Source organism: Moschus berezovskii, chromosome 4 (genome assembly GCF_049115385.1).
Source record: "Moschus berezovskii isolate FMDL1 chromosome 4, NW_MosBer_1.0, whole genome shotgun sequence".
Taxonomy (NCBI): Eukaryota; Metazoa; Chordata; class Mammalia; order Artiodactyla; family Moschidae; genus Moschus; species Moschus berezovskii.
This window is the reverse complement of record NC_142463.1, coordinates 86,692,289-86,708,456: the sequence shown is the minus strand read 5'-3', so window position 1 is coordinate 86,708,456 and position 16,168 is coordinate 86,692,289. Positions and strand designations below refer to the sequence as shown.

Here is a 16,168-nt window from a genome sequence, read left to right as displayed (position 1 = left end):
TTCTATTTTACTTCTTAGGTTCTCTATTCTTGTATTAAATTACAGCATACCCTAAGTGTTCCTCTTGAGAACTGGTCTGTACCAGCTACAGTCACGTACATGTGTGTGCATGCACATGGTAAGTGTGTGCATGCATGAATGTGTGTAAGAAAAAGCCAATATGACATGAAAATCATAACAGTGCTGGAAGTCCTGTGCTTGGCTTAAACTTCCACACTAAAAACACAGGACTTCCAAGTACGAGACTTGAAAATCTTATCATATGAGAAATGGAGTGGATGACGTTAACCTGGACAATAAAGGAATCTGGGACAATAAAGGAATATAGTGTTTTAAGACTTAAAAAGAAAAAGTGGTTGGAAATTAGGACACACTTAATAATGATGTTAAGAAATATGTTTTATAACAATTAAAATTGTCAAATAATTGACAAGTCTGCCTTATGAAGAAAAATCTTAAAAATAAATTATTTTTGAACACTTATTTTGTGACAGGTGTTATGCCAACCACATCACAATGCATTAGCTTATTCAATTCTCTCAAAATCCCTCCAAGGTAAAAACTATTATTATCCTCACGTGGAAGATGGGAAACCAAGTGCTGGAGAGGTTAATACTTTACTTTTTCAAGGTTACACAGCTAGTGAATGGACTAACTAGTATCTGATCCTGGAACCTGTGTACTAAACCACTAAGTTGCTTACTTTCATCCTTGGACATTTGCTAGCAGTCTGATGTGGCAGAGATTTTGTTTAAAGTGGTTCTTTTCATTGCAAGACTGGACCATTGCAGATTATCTTAAAATCTTTAAGCTAGTTTCTGCTATATTCAGAGTTGAAAAACTGAAATGAACCTCCCCGGCCATTGTGTCCATCTGGCACTTTCCTATTTTAACAGAGATGGGGAAAAGTCTAGAGAGGGTCAGTAAAAGCTAAGGTATGGATAGACAATAGAATCCACAAGGCAAACTGAAAGAGGTTGCACTTTTTTGACCTCGGTGAACTGGTGTTTTGCAATATGCAAAATATTAGGGGTATATAAGTCATTTCCATGGAGACTATAACAAGAAATTCATTACAATGAAAAAGTTTAGCTGGTATAGAAGGTACTTCCAGTGAAATATTTTGAAATAAGCAAGACTTTGAAACACAGTTATGGGTAGGAAAAGACAGGGCTGTGTTAGAATAGAAGCTAATGCCTTCAACAGCAGTCTATCCCAGGTGCCTTTCTAGAAGCCTTGACAAGTTGTTCATCCCTGAGGATGAGCCAGAATGCCAGCAAGCGTTTTGAACATTATTCTCTTCCTTTCTGTCCCACTAAAGAAGACAGCGTATTAAAAAGCAAAGACATCACTTTGCTGACAAGGTCTTTTTAGTCAAAGCTATGTCTAGTGTCTAGGATTCGGCGCTTTCACCGCCGCGGCCCGGGTTCGATTCCCGGTCAGGGAAACCGTGTACTTTGGGCTTCCCTGGTGGCTCAGAGGTTAAAGCGTCTGCCTCCAATGCGGGAGACCCAGGTTCGATCCCTGGGTCGGGAAGATCCCCTGGAGAAGGAAACGGTAACCCACTCCAGTATTCTTGCCTGGAGAATCCCATGGACGGAGAAGCCTGGTAGGCTACAGTCCATGGGGTCGCAAAGAGTCGGACACGACTGAGCGATGGAACGGAACGGATGGCTTTTCCAGTAGTCATGTATGGATGTGAGAGCTGAACCGTAATGAAGGTAGGGTGCCAAAGAATTGCCGAAGAATTTCAAACTGGTGCTGGAAAAGACTCTTGAGAGTCCCTTGGACAGCAAGGAGATCAAACTAGTAAATCCTAAAGGAAATCAACCTTGAATATTCATTGGAAGAACCATTGCTAAAGCTGAAGCTCCAATACTTTTGATGTGAAGAGCCACTCACTGGAAAAGACCCCGATGCTGGGAAAGGTTGAAGGCGGGAGGAGAAGGGGACGACAGAGGATGAGATGGTTGGATGGCATCACCGACTCTATGGGCATGAGTTTGAGTAAACTCCAGAAGTTGGTCATGGACAGGGGGTGCTGACGTGCTGCTGTCCATGGGGTCTCAAAGAGTCACACATGACTGAGCAACTGAAATGAACTGAACTGATGGCTCTCAGCAATTGAGGAAACCCCACAGAGTTTCCATTAATAAAGCCACCTTGAAAAAAAAAATTCAACATTTCTTCTCAACAGAGCTTTATGTTTTAATTTTAGGAGCTAGACTATCAGTATTTTTCTTTAATGCAGAAAGAAACTGAATACCCTCACAAAGAAGTGCTTTTTTAACCTTTGAAGGATTTTCTTCCCTGCTTCATAAAAATTTTATCATAATTTTATGCCCCCATTCTTTATGGCTTGTTTCTTGGTCCATTACTCTTACATTTAACTTGATAAGGTCCTGGTTCCTATGATATTAGTTTTTAGGTTTTGGTTTCTCACAGGTGCTGCTTTGAAGCGCCTGGTAACACTGGCAGCCTTAGACAGAACTGGTGGCTTTTCAACTTATTCTCCCTCTGCTCACTGTTCTGCTGCTTCTGTTACTTCTCACTTGAATGGGTGTATTCTCAACCTCACCCTTTTCTACTTTTAAAAGAGGTCAAACCTTGGGCTTTTGTGAGTGGCTAATTGGTCCATGCATGGAACTGGGCAGTTTATTCTGGAAGTAATCACTTCTCTCCTTGAGTGTGTCAGATCATGTCTTCCTAGGGAGGTTCATGGATTTCAGAGGGGCACCCACATGAATGGTAATGGGGCATCTCTCATGGTTCCTGCGAACACAGACAATGCCTGTGCTCTTTTCACACGCACACAGACATTCTTTTTCTTATTGTGGCCCCTGCAGCTCTACAGTCACGGTCTTTATCAAAAGGTAGCCTCTCCTAACAGGACACACGCCAGGCATGACCTCAACTGTTGGAATTTGGAAAAAGCCAACCATTTCACTGGGCAAAGTTAGGCTGTAGCTAAATATAGGGAAGGAAGCATCTTTTAGACAAAGCATCTCAGGTTGCCCAGTATGGGAAATGGGATTATAAATATGTAGAGAATTTCTGGAAGTTGTTTATGGTTAAAATTAAGCCAGAGTGCAGATTTTTGAATGCCTTTATTATTTTAGAAATAACTGATAATTTAGAAATTAATTTGGGGAAGAAAAAAAAGCTCCTATTTCATCCATTTAGACAAAATATCTTCTGTGGTTTTACATCAATTCCCACCACACTGATGTCATGTTGGAAGACTGAATTTAACAGATGATCCAAGTGCTGAAATGTGCTTACAGGTGGCAAAATAGGGAGTAAGGTTCTGGCTGCATTTTGAAGAGGAATGAGACTACTAGAAAAGGAATGCAAGCGCAATTGCAAGTGAAATTGAGAGGAACTCTCAGCTTATTGTGCAGAGAATATGGTGTTACCCAAGCAAAAGTTACTCACAGGTATTTGCAGTGCCTTTGGGGATGGGGAGATACGAGCCTGGACTCCAAGGTCGGCCCTGATAATTCTTCTTGCATTTCCCACAGTCTGGACCTGTCGTGTTGTGCTCACATTCACAGGTCAATTTGCTGTTGTCATACACACACACAGTGGCATGGAGATTACATTTGCACCTAGGCAGAGGAGAGACAAGAGTTAATTGTTAAGTCAAATTGATCTTGCAGATCACTGAGGCTTTACCCAACTATCTCCTAGAGTTGTGGTTCTCATAGTCGGCAGTGCTTGAGTGCTACCTAAAGACTTGTTAAAATGTAGATTTGTAGGCCTGACGCTCAGAATCTTTTTAACAAGTGTCTTTGAGGGTGGATGTGGGGTTATGATACAGCCTGACCTCATACCACACTTTGCGGAATCCTAGTACCAGTCAGTTCAGTGGGGTCTGAGGCTCCCCTAAGACAACTGTACTCGGAAATCAAGGGTTCCCAAAAGAAGTGAAAAATATCGCCACTAATGAGAGGCTTTTCTGTGCTATTAAATCTGCAATACATCTGGGTTTGAAGAACAATGTCATCTTCTGTTTTTCCTTAAACCAGAAGGACAATTCTTCTTTGTTTAAAAAGAAATATAACCGCTGAGACAATTTACTATTCAGATTTATTTTATAAATCCCAACAGCTTATAATCAGATGTTCTCATTTGGGGCTATAAAATGACATTCTCAGGCAGAGAGTTTTTCCACCAAGGCCTCTACCCAACCTGAGTAATCCTAAATTTTCCTGTGTGTTGTGCTTAGTTACTCAGTCATGTCCAACTCTTCGGGACCCCATGGACTGTAGCCCCCTAGGCTCCTCTGTTCACGGGGATTCTTCAGGCAAGAATACTGGAGTGGGTTGCCCTGTCCTCCTTCGGGGGATCTTCCTAACCCAGGTAGAGGACCCAGGTTTCCAGCATTGCAGGCGGATTCTTTACCATCTGAGCCACCAGGGAAGCCCTCAGATTTCCTACTCATGTAAAATAATCACAAAGGTCTCGCATAAATGGGTCAACTGACTCAGAAAAAAAAAAAAGTGCTTAGAACGTTAGAAAAACCTATGTGTGGCAGGGGTTTGAGGTCATTAGCCAAGGTCTTCCCTTTGGTACCTGTAAATAAAACTGTGATATATGAGAGGCAACAATGGAATATGCAATTTTCACAAAAATACATTCCCATATCCAAAGTCTCTGACTACAAAATTGCAAAGTCAGACTTGATATTTGTTGAGGCAGCAGGTTACAAACTATAACATACAAAACACAAGCTGCATCCTCTGGAGAAGTTAAATCCGGGTTGACAGAATGTCTATGACCAGAGTTCAGAACAATGTATATGGGAAGAGAAGTGTCCATACAAAGGAAAGAACTTGGACACACAGACCTGGGGAATAAACGGCCAAGATTTGTCAGGGTCAGGACCTGAAAATATGTGTGTGTGTGTGCATCTTTAAACTAGTCTTACCTTTTCCGGGGATGAGGACAAAAATATAAAAAGTCAAATTTCACAAACATTTGGTTTCTTTTCTGGCAGAAGTCATGAATTGGGAAAAGTAAAAATACTCTTTCTTAGGCAAGAAAATAAGATATTTTAGCAACTGCTGTTGGTCTCTATAATGTCTGCACCTATGCATGTATGTGTGTGCTCAGTCACTAAGTCATGTCTGACTCTTTGGGACCCCATGGACTTTAGGCCAACAGGCTGCTCTGTCCATGGGACTTTTCAGGTAAGAATACTGGAGTGGGTTGCCATTTCCTCCGCCAGGGGATCTTCCCAACCCAGGGATCAAACCCACATCAACTGCATCTTGTGCATTGGCAGGCAGATTCACTGAGCTACCTGGGAAGCCATGATGTCTGTACAGCAATATCTAACCTTCTTTCTTGTGCACTGATGGTCTGTCTGGAATACTGATCCATATTTACTCAAGGAAGCAAAGGAATAACTAAGATTATTACTGAGAGCTGTTGCGCTCCCCTCTAACTAAAAGCTATAGTTCCTAAAGCAATGGCCACCCATTAAAACCTCTGTGGGTAAGACCTAACCTCGGCTTCCTCGGGATCTACTACAATTTGTAGTACCTGTAACTACACTCTGCCCTCTATATAGTTATAAATTATAATATGCTGAAAGGCTACTATTTAAACGATAGCTATTCAGCATCAACACATAAGTAGAATCTTTAAAATTCACATTCTTCCAATCTTTCAAAAAGAGAAAAGATTCAGTTAAGTGAAACAGACAGTATTTAATTATCAGTTAGGTCTTATAAAAATATCCTATAGGCAGGGAGTTACTTGTGCTAAGTTGCTTATTAAATAATCTTTCTCCTTCTCCATTAGCACCTTTATTTATTGCTGTGTTTATAAATATAGAATATGTTAGAAACCTAAGTGATAGAAGCACCAGCTTACATTGATTTAGCACCCTATCCGGTGTTAAAAATTCCAAATGAGGAAATGAACAATGTGACCCCAAAGAATATGCTAGTTTCATGTATGAAGACCAGGACTGCAAGTAGTAATTGTAAATTGGATTATATATCTTGTAGCTGCTAATACTTTTATACTGGTAGTCACTCTCTGAGTGGCAATTTCAATTCTAAATACTTTGTATTTGCTGAGACAATACTATTTGAATAACAAAAGGAAGTGAAAGAATAGCTGACTATTCAGTCTTATTTTTTCCAGATTTCTTTTAATTAATGATTCATCTTCACCTGTCCAAAAACTTTTTAATCATTCAAGGCTTAACTCTATTCATAACTCTTTCCTGATATCTAGCCTACCCACTGTAGACACCGGATCTTTAAGCTTCTGATTCCCTTAAATGTTTCTGTGTGTTTGCTTTCGTTGGTTGTTATTTAAGGCTCTTTCTGCTTTTAGAATTTTTATTCATTGCATCTCTCCCATCTTAAGGAAGAAAAACATCCACCTTGTATTCTAGCCTTTTCTAGTTATGACTTTAACACTCTCTTTCCTCCTGAGTTTTCTAAACTTGCCATCTCATTTTCCTCTTCTCCCACTCAATAACTGTCTCCACCTAACCAGAGCCTCTCTTGCCAAGATCACCCATAACCTCTATGGTGAAAATCCAATGTATATTTTTCCTTGCCTTATCTAACCTCTTATGAGGGTGTGACTTTGTGGGACCACTCCCTTTTTCCCTGACACACTCTCTCCACTGGATTCTCACGGTCATTTTCAGAACCCTCTTCTGTTCTCTTTATGCGCTGTTCTTTGGGTTCTGTACCAGCACAGTCAGCCTATGTGACTTTCCTTGGGCACTCTTATCCAGGTTGTCCCTTCAATTTCCTCTGTAGTCCTTAACTACTTTTGAGTTACGGCACTTTAAAGCAGATTTCCATCATTTTTTCCCTAGAAAAAAGTAAACATAGGCAAAATAAACTCAAACATTTGGAAACATTTTAGGAGAATCAAATTCTCTGTTACCCATAGGAATCCACAGAACTCTCTCCTTCAATTACCACTAGGTAAAGATTATCTGATTAACATATTGATAAGTCCCTGGTACTGTAATCTCAATCATGCATCTCCCTCTCCTGGGCATGTCAAACTCAGCATATCCAAAATGGAATTATTTGGCTTTGCTCCGAAACAGGTGAAAGATGAGAGTGAAAAAGCAGGCTTAAACTTCAACATTCAAAACACTAAGATCACAGCATCTGGTCCCATCACTTCATGGCAAACAGATGAGGAAAAAAAGGAAACATTGACAGACTTTATTTTCTTGTGCTCCAAAATCGCTGTGGACAGTGACTGAAGCCATGAAATGAAAAGACACTTGCTCCTTGGAAGAAAAGCTATGACAAACCTAGACAGCATATTGAAAAGCTGAGACATCACTTTGCTGACAAAGGTCTGTCTAGTCAAAGCTACAGTGTTTCCAGTAGTCATGTACAGACGTGAGAGTTGGATCATACAGAAGGCTGAGCACCGAAGAATTGATGCTTTCGAACTGCAGTGCTGGAGAAAACTCTTGAGCGTCCCTTGGACTGCAAGATCAAACCAGCTAATCCTAAAGGTAATCAGTCTTGAATATTCATTGGAAGGACTGATGCTGAAGCTCCAATACTTTGGCCACCTGATTGGAAGAAGTGACTCATTGGAAAAGACTCTGATGGTAGGAAAGATTGAGGGCATGAGGAGTAGGGAGAGGCAGAAGATGAGATGGTTGGATGGCATCATTGACCCAATGGACATGAGTCTGAGAAAACTCCAGGAGATAGTGAAGGACAGGGAAGCCTGGTATGCTGCAGTCCGTGGGGTCACAGAGAGTCAGACACAATTGAGTGACTGAACAACCACCACCGTCTACTCTTTCTTGTGTGTTTTCAGTCTCAGGGCCTTGCTCACCTTCTAGTCAGCTGGTGGAGAACAACCACTCCCACTCCCTCTCCTATCACATCCAATCTGTCCTTACTCCGTCTCTCACCCAGTTCTGATATTCCTCCTCTTTATGATAACTCTCAAAATACAAACAGTTCTAGCCATGGTCACTTCCCTGTTGACATCACCATCATCATTCATCTGGTTTATTCCAATGGCTTCTAAAGAGAACTTACTGCCTCCACTCATACTTCTCTTTCAGCCCAATCTCATCACAATAGTCAAACACTCATTTACACAAAAATATTTGGGTCACTTTGGCTTAGAACCATTGAAAGAGTTCCCTTTACTCTCAGAATAGAGTTCAAGATCTTTAACATGGCCTACCAGTTCCCTTTAAAATCTAACTTGTGTTCCTTCTCCATTCTTTTTTCTTTTTTTATTTTTATTGGAGGCTAATTATTTTACAATATTATATCGGTTGGTTTTGCCATACATTGACATGAATCCGCCCCGGGTGTACATGAGTTCCCCCTCCCGAACCCCCCTCCCACCTCCCTCCTCCCCTTATCCTCCCTCTGGGTCATCCCCGCATACCAGCCCCGAGCATCCTGTAACATGCATCGACCCTGAACTGGCGATTCGTTTCACATATGATAATATACATGTTTCAATGCCATTCTCCCAAAGCATCCCACCCTCACCCTCTCCCACAGAGTCCCAAAGACTTCTTATCTATACCACTTACCAATTCTACAATTAGTTCTTCAAACTTTGCCTTCAGGTAAACTTTTAAGCTGTTCCATCTGGCTAGAACATACCTCTATCTCTTTTACCTGCATAATTTTTACTTTTCAGATATCAACTTGGAAATCTCAGTTCTGGACCCTAGGTGGCATTTCAAAAACCATCTGCTGGTTAGAGAATGCTTCTCTGAGCCTTGCTCTACACACAAGGCAAGGCTAGTCACATGATGAAGTCCACTCCATCTCTGCTCTAGACTTAGGTTGTATTGTAATTGTTTATTGTTCTGTCACTCTCATTGGAGTTTAAACTCCTGGGAGCAATAGTATATTTGCCTTATTTATTGCAACATTCCTAGCATGAGTCAAGTTACTTGGCATGTAATAAGTGTTTAAAAAATATCTGACAAATAAACAAATAAACACCAGGTGACTAATCAACAACCAAACTTCCTGAAAGCAGGAACTTCATGTGCCTGTTCTACTATGATGAATATAGCAATGGACTAAAAATAGAGAATTAATAAGCATTGTACTAAATCAAACCCTCTAAGATGTGTGCTGAAAATTGCCTTCAACACTGGTTTTCACAACTAACCTTATATTGGGCAAAGGAACTTTGTAAAATTGGTGAGAACTTATAAGCTCAATTTAATTTAATTTGAACTCCAGATAATTTGCCACATGTCTGAAAGCTAACACAAGACTATCAAGGAAAAAAAAAATTGCCTAAGGACCCATGAGAAGAATTCAACTTAGAGAGGAGAAAAAACAACTTAGAGGAGCATTTGTGTAGCATAATTTTTCTGGAATGGGCATCTTTTAGCTTCAACTCCTTCCTGTAAGGATGGCCACCTCGGTTCAGCTGAAGTCTGGCAGATCACTACCTGTATGTTCAGTAAATCTGCTGACCGAGATGAGTTCCTCGGCTGCCCATCTTCAGTCACCGTGTCAACTGCTGTGCCGGGGCTGAGCTTGTTGAAGTGGACGGTGAGGCATCACGACATTGGCCTATATTTGGAAATGGTTCCCTTTCATTTTCCACAGCTCAGTTTATTCTCATCATTCCATTCCAATCAGACACTAAACTCCTTTATTTAGAGCCCTTGCTAGAGTGGCTTTTCCTCCAACAGAAAAAAAAAATGCATTTCACAATGCTAGGAGATTGCTCTCAATTCCTGGTGTTATGACCTCCAGCCTTGTGATAGGATGGAGGGCAGACTTCCGTGATATCCACTCGTCTCTGACAGATTCATCATCCATTTCCACAGCCATCCAGCTGCCACGTCTGCCTTCACTTCAGGTGGGGGAGGAATTGTACAAGTGGAGACCTAACAGGCTTTGCTAGGATTCATGTATCTGATGTTCTAGAGAGCTGAGCCTATTCACTGATTCTGCTTACATGTGTAGAATTCTGTTTACATGTGTATGCATTCTACATATAAACAGAATTCTACACATGTAAACAGAATCAGTGAATGCATTCTGTTTACATGTAGAATGCATACCAAGACACTGCAGATAGAACGAACTGACTTGCTTGTACCTCAAAGATCCACTTGTGTGTAAGTGACAAATTGCATATACTGTCAAATAAGGGCATTGCAAAGACAGACTTTTAAAAACAAAAAAAAGTGAGCTCTATTGTGTGATGCAAACTTAATGAAAACCAGTGTGTTCTTGCTTTCAATCAGGTCTGCACTTCCTGTATTTTAGTGACCAGCTGTCATGAGTCAATTTAATCTTGCTTATAAAAAGGCTCCAACATTTAGATTTGTGCCACCTGCCATAGAGTCTGCCTGTGTTTTGTTTTCTTTTTTATAACTTAATATATTTATTCTGGGAAGCATGCTATCCCCCAGAGTTTCCTGTGAGTTAGAGGTTTGCACATGTAATCTATTAGAAGTGTTTCAAATAAAGACAAAGAAGTTTAAAACTAAGGCTTTGTGAAACAAAAAACAAAAATGCTGTTTGGCTACTTTAATGCCACAGGAGGATTCATCCCAAAGTAAATGAAGTTTAAGCATCAGGGGGCCCTTCCACAACCTTGAGAAGGATCCTAACAATGTGTCCATGTGGTCATATGCTTTTATATTATTTTCACAAATAATATATCATTATATTTTTTAATTAATGAAGGTTTTTCCTTAATAAGACCTCTCTCAAAGGGCATAAACTTTTGTCAATACAAAAACTGAATCTGGTTTGCCTGGCTTTGCCTTCGACAAGCACTAGCTACACAAATACTTGTAGAAAATGAGTTAGCACAAATATCAGAGAGTTGGAGATGTCTTTTTCAAAAGGTGATAAATTATAAAATGCCTCACATACTTTTTCTCCCTCTGCAGCCCCTTGACCTTTCTCTTTTCACTTCAACACATGAATTTTTTATTTCTACTTCAATATATTATTTGAAATAGAAGAGTCTCAGCAAAATGACTTAGAGATTATGAGATATGACACTTGAATCAGACGGCCTGGGTTCAAATTCTGCCTCTGCCACTTACTTGCTGTGAGGCTTACATGAGTGACTTAACAAAGGAATAAGCAGAGCTGCTCTTGACTAAATGCGTCCAAGCACCTGACACTGTGCTAAGTGCTTTTTGCATATTTCACACATTTCTTCATACAAACTTCAAAATAATCCCATGGAATTGGCACTATTAATAATTACAGATGATGCATTTGAATATTGAGAGATAAGAAATTCAAGTCTCCCAGGTAGTTTGATCTAGAGCAGAAATTTAAACTATGGGCAGCTAGCCTCTAGAAGTCAGCTTTTACCAACCATTAGAGAAGGCATGCTGTCTTTCTAAGTATGGCCAGGCTTCAGCTGCTACAGGGACAATAAATGAATGTGCTTCAAAGAATAGTTTCGGCAACTGAATGAGATAACCCATGCATACTCGTAAGAAAGATATTAAAAATGGTAAGTTCAATTTTTAAGATTTCTACTGTTACTCTTGTTACTACTATTGGAATGAGCTGATTCATTCCATAAGTTTTGGTGGTGATAGTGGTTTACTTGCTAAATTGTATCAGACTCTTTGTGACCCCATGGACTGTAGCCTTCCAGGTTCCTCTGTCCCTGGTATTTCCCAGGCAAGAACACTGGAATAGGTTGCCATTCCTTCTCCAGGGGATCTTCCAGAAACAGGGATCAAAGGCGTGTCTCCTGCATTGCAGGAGATTCTTTACCTCTGAGCCACCAGGGAAGCCCTCCATAAGCTTTAATTAATAACATATTTCTCTGGATAACATTGTGAAAGTTCTCATGGATTCAAGATAAAGACAACTCAGAGTCCTTATCTCCAAGAACATGCAACCTGTTGACTAAAGATGAAACATACACAGACTAACAACAGGCCACAAAGACTGAATATTCTAATCACAGCAATATAGAGAAGAAGGGTGGCAACACTGAGTTGTCTCTACATTGATAAGGAAGTATTTGTACTAAACAAACAGAGGTATAGTACCTATCATTGAAGGAAGATGGAAAAAAAAATCAACACTTACCAAGGCCCATTATACAAATAAAATAGATGACTTATGTATGCTATTTCACATTATCCTCATTACTTGCAGGAGTAATAACTATCTGCGATTTTCAGATGTAGAAAGCATAGCTGAGCAGTAAAGTAACTTGCTCAACGAAACACACTGCTGGTTAAGTGGTACCAAGAGTCAATTCCAAAAGCTGGGCTCTTTCAAGGATATAACTTTATTCAAAGAAGAACAAAGCAAACTGGTTCAGAGGAGAATTAGACTCAAGGTTCTAAGCAGCAATACTGATACTTATTCTCTAACACTTGCTACTCAAGATGTGGTCTGTGGACCAGCAGCTCTGGGATCACCCCGAAGGCTTGTTAAAATCTCAGACCTCTCCCAGGCTTACTGAATAAGAATTTGGATTTTAGCCAGATCTCTAGGCGATTTATGTGCACAATAAAAGTTGAAAAGGACTACTGAGCTCACCAGTGTGTCAAAGTCCTGCCAAACAAGAAAACTAAAATAGTAGGGGTGATCCTTAAGCACACCTTCTGTCTTCTACCATATTCTTTGGAAATGTCTGGCCTAAATCTGACTAGCACAAAGGTTCTAGCTGTAGTCACAAGCTGAACATAAAAAGGTTATACATTAAATTAAATATAATATAAAACTTTTTTAGGTCAGAAAATGGATGAAGGATCTAAATAGATATTTCTCCAAAAAGCTACATGCAAATGGCTAGTAAACACATAAAAAATGTTCAACATCATTAGTCATTAGAAAAATGCAAATTAATATCACAATGAGATACCACTTCACACCGACTAGGATGATGGCAATTTAAAAAGATGGATAGCAGCAGATGTTGGCAATGGTGTGGTAGGACTGCAAAATTGTGCAGTCACTTTGGAAAACAATCAGGCAGTTCCTCAAAAAAGTAAACATAAAGTTACCATATGACCCAACAATTCTGTTCCTAGATATTTACCTAAGAGAACTGAAAACATATCCATATAAAAACCTGTACGAAAATGCTCCTAGCAGCATTATTCATAATAGCCAAAAGTGGAAACAAGCCAAATGTTTATCAACTGATGAATGAATAAAGAAGATGCAGATAACAATACAGTAGAAAAAAAGGAAAAAAGTACTGTAACATGCTACAACATGGATAACCTTGAAAACATTAAGCTAAATCAAAGAAGCCAGACACAAAAGGCCACACAGTAAGTTTTCCTTTATGTGAAATACCCACAAAAGGCAAGTCTGCACAGACAGAAAGCAGGCCAGGGATTAGCTGGAGCTGGGGAGAGGAGTGAATAGGTAATGACTGCTAATGAACAGGGCTTTTAGTGATGAAAATGCTCTGGAATTCGATAGTTGGCTACTCAACTTTTTGAATATACTAACACCCACTAAATCGTGCATTAAACAAACGAAAAAGATTAACTAAGTGAAATAGGCCATTTATCCAAAAGAGGTAACAGAAAACAGTGAATAAGAGTTTGGGCTCTGAGGTTAGGTATTCTGGCATTAACAGGAACCTTTGTTGTTTAGTGGCGAAGTCGTGTCTGACTCTGTGTGACCCCGTGGGTTATAGCCCACTGGGCTCCTCTGTTCACGGGATTTCCTAGGCAAGAATACTGGAATGGGTTGCCATTTCCTACCCGAGGACAAAGTCTTAAGCTCATTTTACTCCTCTCTAAAATGAGGATAGTAAAATGCCTATCTTACTGGTTGCTAGGAGGACTGAATGATACGCTGTGATGAGGCAGAAACTGCTCATTGATCTTTCTTTTTCCACACCAGAACAGTTTTATCTAGGCATATGGTCACAGGTATTAAGACTACACTTCCCAGCATTTTCTTTAGCTAAGAGTGGCCAGCCAATGGCACACTATAGGAATGGTGTCTATGATACTCCTGTTGTGTCTGCACCCCATTCCCACTGCTCATTTAGTTCCTGGAACAGGTACAGGGTATGAAACCATCTCAGATCTCATGGACTTTGGTAGTGGACTAGGTCTCTCAAACAACATCCCCTGCAGTCAGAGGAACGTGAATCAAGGTGGGTATGTGGAACAGAGCAGGGAGAGAGAAATAAACTTCTGCTTTGTTTAAGGCACTGTTAAAGAGAACCTTACACACAATTTAAATTATATCTGAAAATAGCAACTCATATGCAATAAGCACTTAATAAATATAAGCTTCTACTATTATTACTTGTATTTTTAATCGCAATCTTATCTCAAAGGCTAGATCTTCAAATATCAAATGGGGCTGGTCTGACCCTAATCCCACTATGAAAGAGAGGGCTCCAAACTTTCCAGCATTCAACTTCCTATTCCTCCACAAATAAAATCTAGTGTCTGATGCTACTTATCACTGGTAAGCAAAAATGTTTTCAGAAGATGTGTTTTTATGAGCTATGCAATGGTCAGAGTTCCATGTGAAGTAGAAATCTACTTGCATGTGTGCTAAGTCGCCTCAGTCATGTCCAACTGTCTGGGACCCCATGGACTGTAGCCAACCAGACTCCTCTGTCCATGGGATTCTCCAGGCAAGAATACTGGAGCTGGGTGCAATTTCCTTCTTCAGGGGATCTTCCCGACCCAGGATCGAACCTGCATCTCCTACACTGCAGGTGGATTCTTTACCACTGAGCCACCAGAGAAGCCCAACAGGCTTATAATTTTTTGAAAGCAGTGACACACTAACAGACTAACAAAGAGGCTGAACATTCAACTTGTGTTTGCTTCCTGTATTACATGAGAAGCGTAGATGAAAGGAGGGGTGTTAGCACTCTGGGAAGCCACCTGCAAATCCAGAGGGCAGGTTTCCATATGGCGCTTAAGCTCATTTTTTTCACAATAATGTATACTGAATTCCTAATAGGGCCTTTCATTGATGAGACCTCCACTTCCTAACTTTTGTTCTTAGAAGAATTAATTATTTTTGCAAACTGATTTTTGAAGCAGAGAAATGTGCTGTCATACAGTTTTCTCTGGGAGTGTAAAATAAAAACTGAGATACTGATCAGTTTTTCATTAACTCTGTGATCTTAATGATTTGGTCCAAAACAAAAACTGGAAAACCTTCCTATGGCATTTTTAATACCCTCTAAAAATTCCATTTAAATCTTACTTGATACCCTAAACTTATCCATAGTGAAGATCAGATTACATGATTCACTTAAATGCTGTTTCTTTTAGATAGTATTAAAAATAGTCCGTTTCTATTTCTAAAGCTTGCCAGGGAGACTAGAGTACCATGACTATAAAATAAAAGTAAGAGCTTATAAACTTGAGATAATACATTGTCTGAGCTTGGAATGTGTATATGGTGATGCTCTGTGACCTATTAACTACACCCAAGAGAAATCTGGGTAGACAAGATGTGCTGAAGGATAAAAGACATAACGAGATAATCATTACCATCCAGACTGCCACTCTCCTCTGCACAACCAATCAATCTGAAGACTGGCAGGTAGAGAGCTAGTTAAATTAAAACTCAACTAATCCAAGACCAACTAGTAATTATAGATGATCTTAGATGCTTAATAAGTACATAGTGAACCATTCTAATTCTTTTTAGGAAAAAAACATCTAGGGGTCTCCAATTCCAGAAATATAAAGACCAATGTTCAGGGAATCAGATTTTATAAGACAGACAGGGCAACATGGTATTAAGAGCTTGGACTCTGGATACTAAAGGCCTGAGTTCTAGTCCTAGCTCTAGTCCCCAACTGAGTGTCAGTTTCCTCATCTATAATATGGACCATTGTTAGTAACTACAAGATTGTTATGACTATTAACAGTCCATGTTAAGTGTATACCATAGATTGCAGTAGATAGTAAATATTCAATACACGTTGGCTATTATTATAGTTATTTTTATGGGCAGGTATGGCAAATTCATAGCTATCTAAAAGTTCTTTGCATTCCCTTCTTCTATAAAACATGTGAAAAAACTAACATATGGATTTTGCAGGCTGCTTTTCCTCTGAAGTTGGCCAAATTATGTAGTTCTGACCAATAATATGTGACCAAATATTATTATGTAGGGTGTTCAGGAAAACTTTTTAAAAAGGACAGCTTGAATGGAATCATTCCTTTGGC

General features: G+C 39.7%; 1 protein-coding gene across 3 annotated transcripts in view; it reads right to left on the bottom strand.

The window, feature by feature from the left end:
- NTNG1 (netrin G1) overlaps positions 1-16,168 on the bottom strand; it is a 403,458-nt gene that overhangs the window by 92,742 nt on the left and 294,548 nt on the right. For all 3 annotated transcript variants that reach the window (XM_088835529.1, XM_088835530.1, XM_055401751.2), the window contains exon 4: positions 3,436-3,608. In XM_088835529.1, the coding sequence (XP_088691655.1) occupies positions 3,436-3,608 (173 nt within the window). The remainder of the gene's footprint in view (positions 1-3,435; positions 3,609-16,168) is intronic.